The 9356-nt window shown below is 46.9% G+C and overlaps 1 protein-coding gene across 2 annotated transcripts in view; it reads left to right on the top strand.

Moving 5' to 3' along the window:
• The first annotated feature begins 2193 nt into the window (after positions 1–2193).
• PBX2 (PBX homeobox 2) overlaps positions 2194–9356 on the top strand; it is a 47516-nt gene continuing 40353 nt past the window's right edge. For both annotated transcript variants that reach the window (XM_018555860.1, XM_018555859.1), the window contains exon 1: positions 2194–2792. In XM_018555860.1, the coding sequence (XP_018411362.1) occupies positions 2590–2792 (203 nt within the window). In that variant the 5' untranslated portion in view covers positions 2194–2589. The remainder of the gene's footprint in view (positions 2793–9356) is intronic.

Raw genomic sequence — 9356 nt, 5'->3', positions numbered from 1 at the left:
CTTTCTCCGGGGGGGGGGGGGGGGTTTGGTGGGTAGGAGGGCGCATTGAGGAGCCTGGCCTTGGGGCAGCAGAGAGAGTAAATCTGGCCCTGAACCTCCCCAGTGGGAAGAAAAGAACATAATAAAAACCTGGCAGATTTTTTTAACCTTTTTTCCCACTTCATACAAAACTAAAAAAGAAAGGTTGGCACTGAAAGGGTTAAATGCCTTTATGTGGAGAGGCTGGAATAAAGTAGATTTACTTGCCTGGTCCCTGCTTCTGTCAGCTCCCTCTGGGCTGCTAGACCGGTCCCTGCAGCCTCTCTAAGTACAGGTTCCATAGACCTCCATTAGATGTGAGGGTGCTAAGGGACATTCCACAGCCTGAGCAGAGGGGAGAATAAGAGAGCGCTGATCGCCGGGGGAACAGGTAAGTAGATCTGCATTATTCCAGTCCCCTAAAACCGAGTGCCGGTGCCTTGTGCCCCGATTATCAGGAAGTCGGGCAGCGGATCATGACTAGCGAAAGAATACCAGTTTCACTTCACGAGGCTGCCTGGATTCCTGACCAATCAGGAAGCCAGGCGTCACATCATGACCCACCTCCCGGCTTCCTGATTGGCTAGGAAGCCGACTCCATTCTGATTGGCTGGAAAGCTGGCTTCCCGGCCGATCAACATCGAGCTGGCCAAACAGCCGTGAGGCAGGTTATTATGTGCTGCCCAGCTTCCTGATTGGTTAGGAAACCAGGCAGCTTAGCAACACGTGAAGCCAACTTTATAGCCAATCAGGAAGCTGGGGGGCGGGTCAAAACTCACCGCCCGGCTTCCTTTCCAATCATGCTCCCTTGGTACTGCCGGTCAAAGGGAGATCTCCCTCTTACCGTAAGTTCCAGTATCAGAGGTAAGTATCGGAGCATTTGGGCGAGTACAAGTACTTGCTCAAATACTCGGTATCGGCACCGGTACCAGCTTTGTTCTGCTTTAAAGAGATTGCAAAGAACCTTTTGAAATTATATGAAGATGGTAAAGCTTCCATGAGGTTTTGGTGGTTGGGTTGAGTTGGAGTACAGGTAGAGAATGAGATGGCCCAGGATGGAGCAGGGGACAGTCCTCTGGGGGTGATGGAGGTGGTTACATTGTTGGAGGACACATGGAGATGGTTCAGAATGGGTCAGGGGACAGTCCTCTGGGGGTGACTACATTGTTGGAGGACACATGGAGATGGCTCAGGGGACAGTTCTCTGGGGGTGGATGGAGATGGCTCAGGATGGCTCAAGGGACAGTACCCTGGAGGTGGTTACATTGTTGGAGGACAGAAGGGGATGGTTCGGGATGGATCAGGGCACAGTCCTCTGGGGGTGGATGGAGGTGGTTACATTGTTGAAGGACACATGGAGATTGCTCAGGATGGGTCAGGGGACAGTCCTCTGGGGGTGGATGTTGGTGGTTACATTGTTGGAGGACACATGGAGATGTCTCAGGATAGGTCAGGGGACAGTCCTCTGGGGGTGGATGTTGGTGGTTATATTGTTGGAGGACACATGGAGATGTGTCAGGGGACAGTTATCTCGGGGTGATGGAGGTGGTTACATTGTTGGTGGACACATGGAGATGGCCCAGGATGGATTAGGGGACAGTCCTCTGGGGGTGGATGGAGGTGGTTACATTGTTGGAGGATACATGGAGATGGCTCAGGATTGGTCAGGGGACAGTCCTCTTGGGGTGGATGGAGGTGGTTATATTGTTGGAGGACACATGGAGATGGCTCAGGATGGGTCAGGGGACAGTCCTCTGGAGGTGGATGTTGGTGGTTACATTGTTGGAGGACACATGGAGATGGGTCAGGGGACAGTTATCTGGGTGTGATGGAGTTGGTTACATTGTTGGAGGACACATGGAGATGGCTCTTGGGACAGTCCTCTGGAGGTGGTTACATTGTTGCAGTGTGTATCTCCGGGGGAGAGCGCTGTATGGAGTGTGGCAGTGAGGAGGCAGCAGAGAGCTGTGATGGATCCCTGAGCGGAGGGGAGAGGCAGCAAAGCCACATTCCTCCCTTCTCCTCCTCCTGCCTGTCTCCTCCTCCTTCTCCCCAGCTATTCACCATTTTACACTCCTCTTTCTCCCCCCCAGCCTCTTCCACCATTGCCTCTGGAGCCTGGTCCCCCCCCCCCCTTACAAAAAAGAAAATTCCCCTCGGGACCCGGTCCCCCCCCCCCCTTACAAAACAGAAAAAGAGGGGTGATCCCCCTGCTACAGCCTCTCCCAGCGTTAGCGCTCCCCAACATGCGCGATCCAGCCAGAAGAGCAGCGCGCACACGCGTCTAAATCCTGCTGGAGGAACCTGGACTTCCAGGACAAGAGAAGGAGAAGATTGGGGCTCCACACTGCCAGATCCAGCTTTGTAACACGATTCTGAGGGGTCCCAGGCGTCTACCAGCCCGGATACACACTGTTGTGAACGACTTCTGGAGGCAGGGATCCACTTGGAGGAGGAGGGATCTGGAGAGAGCCAGCGCTTGGTGGAGTTGTTGGGTTTGAAGGACAAGGCTGACTTGGGAGATCAGAGGGAAATAGATCGGCAGGAAGGACGGTGTGAGATCAGCCCAGGATGGATGAGCAAGGCAGGCTGCTCCAGGGCAGGGGGGTTGGCATTCCGGGGCACCCAATTCATGGGGTGCCCCAGACCCACACCCCCCACCCCATGCATGATGCCAATGCAGACAATGGGGAACCCAGGAAGCAAGACATTGGCGATATTTTGCAACAGATCATGACCATTACAGACCAGAGCCTGGATGAAGCTCAAGCAAAGTGAGTACAGGAGGAGGGGGTTGTGTGTATGTGAGAGGGGGAGGGGGGTGAGGCCTGTATATAATCTATATACACAATATATATGTAGTGTGCTCACCTAAAGAACATTGCTTCCCACCAGCCCCTCTGTGCGGCTGCTCCCCCAGCCAAATCATTTCTAGATGCATTTTAAACTTTCGTGCATTGTTTTCTTTTTTACTTCCTGGATACATCACAACTTTTTAATGTGTACATAAACTATTTGGTGCTTGAAATTCGGTCACTCAGATCATCTCTATAAACAAAGGCTGACTGGGCCAACTTGGCTACCTAGTCCCCATTTATAGGAAAGGCAAATTATGTATTGTGTGCTCCCCTATAGAACCCAGCACTCCATGATCTGAGCCTGCTCAACCTACAGACCTATTTATAAATACATTATACACTTTTGTCACATTTGTTTTTCTTTTTTTACTTCCTCAATAAGATCACAACTTTCTATATTTATAAATAAACTATAAGTGATTGTTTGGGTTACCCAATCATTGCTACAAACAAAGGCTGATGGACCAACTTAACTAACTAGTCCCCATTTATAAGAATGGGTTATATTAAAGATTGTATTGTGTGCTCACCTACTGAACACGACCCACCATTGGCTGATCTGTGGGTGGGTGCTCAACCTACAGACCTATTTATAAATACATTGTACACTTTTTCTATTTTCTTTTTACTTCCTCAATAAGTTACTTTGCAAACAAAGGCTGGTTGGGCCAACCAGGCTAACTAGTCTCTATTTATAATTACAGGCATACATAGAAGTCTGTATTGTGTGCTCGCCTATAGAACATTGCTTCCCAAGGCCCACCACTGTGGCTTCTCACCCAACAGATTTATTTATAAATACAGGGGAAACTTTTGTGACATTGTGTTCCTCTTTACTTCCTCAATAAGATTATGACTTTGTTTGTAAATAAACTATTCTTGTTAAAGTTACCCTAAAAACATTTGCTTTTATTGGAGCTCATCTAGATCTATGTGGAAGCATCACCTTGTGTGTTAGTATTGGTGATAGCATTTCTATAGGTGTGTGTAAACAAAGGGTTGCTTGGGCCAACTTGGCTAACTAGTCCCCATTTCTAATAATAGGCATACATTGAATTCTGCATTGTGTGCTCACCTATAGAACATTGCTCCACAAGGGCCAACGCTGTGGCTCCTCACCCAACAGAATTATTTAAACATAAAAGGAAAACCTTTGTTACATTGTTTTCTTTTTGTAACTTCCTAGAGAAGATCACAACTTTTAGGTTACTTCTAGGTTACCCTGCAAACAATGGCTGGATTAGGCCAATTTTGCTAACTTGTCCCTATTTATTTGAAAAGCTTGGGAGCCCCCCAACGCTATAGGAACTCCTATCAATCCCAGCGGAAACATGACCCTGTGTGTTAGTATTGGCAGGGTCGAAGCTGGGGGGCATGTGCTCCGGGTGCCAATTTAGGAGGGGTGCCACTGGGTGTGAGCATGGAGAACTTATTCCTTGGGGGGGAGCAACTCTGAATCTTTCCCCCCCCCGGGTGATAGTGTCTAGCTTTCCCACTGAGTATTGGTAATAGCATGTTTATATGTGTGTAAACACAGGCACATGGCACAGAAAACCAGAATACTGAACAGGATGTATATTCACTGTACAAGCTTTTGTTCTGTTAGCTGCCATTTTAGGCTACAGGAGGCTTAAAAGTGACAGTTTTTCTGTTTTCCTTCTATGGGGTCACTAGACAGGAAGTGAGCTGTGTGTTGGAAAATATCACTCTCTCTACACAACTGCTTTCGTTTTAATTATTTTCACTTTTACAGCCATTGAAATTTTGTATTTATTCATTATTTTTGGAGGCCTTTAACTGTCTAAAACTAGTTAACTTTCTTCCCTCTAGCGATGAACTGCAAGTCCCAGAGAGTCTCTTAGCAAGGTGAATATTCTGTTTCCTTGTTTGCCGAGGGGGTCTATTGTCATCCTTCAATCCATGTCATTAATCGTCCCTTCCACCTTTTTCTCCAGGCCATTACATGACACAATACCTCCTCATTTCACTTGCATTAAAAGTGCCAAAGGCTGCTGTTTACCTTGCAAAAGCGCGGAAAAAGAAGTTTGGAACTTTTTAACAAGGGGCGGCTTATCTTCACAGCAGCGCCGTGTAATTATATCAATTAGCATTTTAAATGAATTTATATGGCTCTCAAAGGACATAATGAGAAGAAAATGAGTGTGTTGCATTATGAATGGGTGTATGTTCTATATGTGCTGCTCTGTAGGTATGTATGTGGGTGCATGTACAGTATAAATCTGCATTTTCATATATAAAACACATACATTCAAAACATCTGTTTTTGTAGATTGTGTGTTCTTCATAAAACAATAAAATGGCCTTAAATTGGTGTATTTTATCCAAGTAAAGTAAACAAACCTTCACAGATATAATCCTGAGATTTTATGTACCTCCATAAAAAAACATGTGCCTTTCTGATGGTGTGTTTTAACGCGGTCCGTTCTCCTAACAGCATGGTTATAGAGTTGAATGTTTTTGTCTTTTTTTAAATCTTGAAACATATGTGATTAAACTCGGCAGAACAATGATTGTTCTTCATGAAATCTGCAACTCTAAAAGGGTTCATGCGATGAAGGGCACGTACAGCAATGACCAACGAGATTTCAACATTTGCCATTGTGGGAAAGTTCAAAAAGTTGATTGTTGATGCGAGTTGTTGCGCCCAGCTGTGCACATGATGAAGCCCTAAGATTTGCATTGTTGGTACAAATGATTCTGGGATTTAAAAGAATGTAATTATTGATCTCTCCGTCTCCTCCATGAAACCATATGCCTGACCCCCTTCAGGCTGGGTTCACACCTAGGCGTATCGAATATGCGCATTTGTCGCGGTAAAATAAAAGCGCGACAAACTCGCTTTTCCGAGGGCTACCTGGCTGTATCCTAATGGAAACGCGCGACAAAAACGCCCCAAAGAAGCTCCTGTACTTTTTTGGGCGTAGGACGTTTTGTAGCGCGTTCATACGGCCTGTAATACGCCCAGGTGTGAACCATACCCATAGGAAAGAATGGGTTTTCGGTGTTTGAGCGTTTTGCAGAGCGTTGGGCGCGCTACAAAACTCCCAGGTGTGAACCGTCTCTTAGACCTCTGGCGTGTAGGGTTGTGTAGAAAGTATGTGTAACATCTATTCTCATGCCACAAGTCTACACTTGGACAATGGCTACTAACCTTAAAGTGAACCATTTTAATCTTTTCAAAGGGAAAGTCCTTTTTTTAGAGCTGATATCAGAAGTTACCTGTTATTTCCTTTTATAGAAGAATTGTCCTCTCTGAAGCCAGATTATTTTATTTACTAGGGAATTGTCTTCGCTCAGGTCTACGCTCCACCAAGTGTCTTCTCATTGGCCAGGCAAAATGATTTGGCCGCAGGTTTATTGAACGAGAGGATGAAAGTTGGCACGGCTTAGTCCTAGTCAGGCCTCTAGTTAAAGTGACCCTGTCAGTTGAAATTGCATTTACTGGCAATGGGAGAGCTCGTGCCTCCTACCATCGCTCCCAAAGACTCTGACCATTACTCAGTCAGACTCTTCAGCATTAGACACTTCTGGAAATGTTGGGTACCTGTGCCCCTGATGCACACCGTGGCTCCTTCCTCTGACCCCTTGTTTCACTCACTACAGGCCTTAGCAGGGATGTAGGGGTTGCAGGATGGAACTACAGCACATGGTGGGGAACACAGGCTCCCAAAGATGTCAAATTCTGAAAAGTCAATGGAGGATAGAATGAAGGGCAGGAGGAAGTTGTGGGCAAGTATCCTCTATTGCAGGAAATTGACTGATGGGGTAATTTTAAGAAGTGAAACTTGCTTCAGAGAGGCACACAGAAGAGGAGATAGCAGGCATCTATTGGTGTTTGGTTACAGAGAGGTTTGAAGAAATTAGTAATGGAGGCTTGTTGGTCTACAAAGGATTGTTTCTTCAGAACATCTTAGATGAATATCGCTAGGAAACTTGATCTCTATAAGTGGAGATTTTCAGCCACTTTCTTTCATACATACAGTTTTTTTCATATATTGTTGAAAGTGCCTGTTGTACACCATACAGAGTTGTGACCAGTCTAGATAAGAGAGGTGCTCATAGTGATAGCCACTGATGTGAAAATAGGTCACCAGTGCTCCAAAATGCAAAGAAAATATTGTTTATTGCAAATAATGTCACATAGGTCAAAATGATGAACGTTTCGGGGCTGCGCAGGGTCCCTTCCTCGGGGAGACATAGTGATGTCACTGTGTCACCTTGGGGAAGGGACCCTGCATAGCCAAGAAACATTGATGATTTTGACCTATGTGATGTTCTTTTTTGGTAGAGCAAGCTGGTAGTGTTTATGGAACATTCTCTTGAAGGAAAGATCCTTATATCTGTGGTAAGCCAAAGGGCCATGTCACATGGGTGATCCTACTACTGGCGACACATCAAGAATCGACAAGCAGAGGAGTCCACTTACCTTAATGGAGTCCCACCCTCTCTGGCTTGGAATGTTGCAGAATCTCCCTCCCTAGTGAGGGATTAGCATCTTGCTGATCCGGGTAGTGAGGGAGCAACTACCTTCCAAAAGATAAGTGGTCTGTTGGCAGTCCTGTTGCTGGCCAGTTGTCATCAGTGACAGAATTGCTCTTCTGATATTGGCCCAAGTGTAACCTCTTATTCTTTAAAATACATCTTTGCCTTTCGGAGAAGTTGTCCTTTTTATAAAGCTCCCCAACCTCCTCCGTGTAGGCAGCTTGGGATTATACTGGCCTTTCTCCCAATCCAGTAATTTTTACCTCTGGCATGGCCCTGGCCGGCTTCTCTGCCTGCTTATTCCAATGGGTAGAGCCTTACTCCAGCTGCTGGAGGTCACCATAAGTATGGCTACCCATAGAAATGAATGAGAATGAAGAGAAGATGGCTGGGTCCATGTGGGCAGTAAGATCACTGGATCAGGGTTAAAGGAGAACTATGAGGTGAGTGCTTTTCACTCACCTGTGTTCGGCTCAATAGATACTGAGCCTCTACTGGGGTCGGCTCAGTAGATCGGGAGGTGAGCGAACACATATCGGCGTTCACTCACCTCTCGATCCTGTCACGGCTCTCTGCCGTGAATGGGGAGGGGCTGGATTCTCCCCTCCCCGCTCCGATCCGCCAGCGCTGACTGGCGGAACGGACGGTGAAGGGGGCGGGTACAGCTGGCTCTGCCTCTAGATAGGCAGAGCCAGCTGTCAGTCACGCAGCTGGGCGGATCCCGGCACAATTGTCGGGATCCGCTTCAGCTGCGGCGTCTCAGTATACCGCGAGCTACAGCGGTATGACTAGGGTGACGGGATGACGCTAGTTTGGGTCCTCCCGTTACCCTAAGGAGAACTATGGGGAAAAGCCTCAACCCCATAGTTCTCCTTTTAAGGGTTAAATCCAGGCAATTGGGGGATGGGTGGGGGTTGGAGGCCAAAGGTGAAGGTTTATAGAGGCAACAGGTGTCTACACACAGGACTTGGTGGTTGGAAGATTATACCACCGAGCTGATCATTGCGTGGAATGAATACTACATAAATATATAGTTGTATTTGCTGTCTGTACAAATTATTTGACCTTTACAGACACCCCTGGGGTCCATCTCCTGTTCGCACCAGCCTGCATACTAAAATGTGTATGTACTGGTGTACATTGTGTGGAGGGCGGTGTAATACCTTGATACATTGCATGGCACTTTTTCCTTTTTTTAAAAACTTTTATTGAAGTGTCACAAAACAACACTTTGTTCAAGTGTAATCAGTGTGCTGCGACGCAGTGAGGTGTGGAGCATTGCATAAAAATGCAGCAACGCACGGCAACCAACCGCAGTGTTATGGTGTGAACAGGGCTCATAGAAAACACTCCCAAGTATTGTGTGTTGGACCTGCGTTGACCTATGCAGATCCTCATGGCTCAGCTGACATGGTGTGAACAAGCCCTTAGACAAAAAGCAGCCATCACCTGGGATTCTGCTGAGATCAAAAGACTTTGGTGTACCCAAAATGTATAAGCCAGGGGCTGTGCAACCCACCTCATTTTCCTTATGACTGAAATATGACTTTTGGGTGAGACGGCACTTTATCATTGTGGATGACTGGTTTAAAAAGGATTAAATGTCTTGTTTATATACCGGTACTTCTGCTAGCATGGAGCCGGCTTCCCGGGGCAATCAGGAAGCCAGGCGGCGTGTCATTATCCGCCGCACGGCTTTTTGATTGCCTGGGAAGCCGGCTCCATGCTGTTTGGCTGGCTTGATGCTGCTTGGGCTGGAAGCCTGGCTCCATGCTGTTTGGTCAGCTCCATGCTGATTGGCTGGGATGTTGGCTCCATGTTCCCTTGCGGCACTGTCGGGAAGATTTCCTCTAAACGGAAGTTCTGGTATCGGGAAAGGTAAGGGAGCACTTGGGCGAGTAAAAATACCCAAGTACTCGATATTGGCACCGATACTATTATCGGTATTGGTGTATCCCTAAAATATATATATATATA

Source organism: Nanorana parkeri, unplaced genomic scaffold, assembly GCF_000935625.1.
Source record: "Nanorana parkeri isolate BGI_ZX_2015 unplaced genomic scaffold, ASM93562v1 scaffold215, whole genome shotgun sequence".
Classification (NCBI taxonomy): domain Eukaryota; kingdom Metazoa; phylum Chordata; class Amphibia; order Anura; family Dicroglossidae; genus Nanorana; species Nanorana parkeri.
The sequence above is the reverse complement of the archived record's forward strand: the minus strand, read 5'-3'. Positions and strand labels throughout refer to the sequence as shown.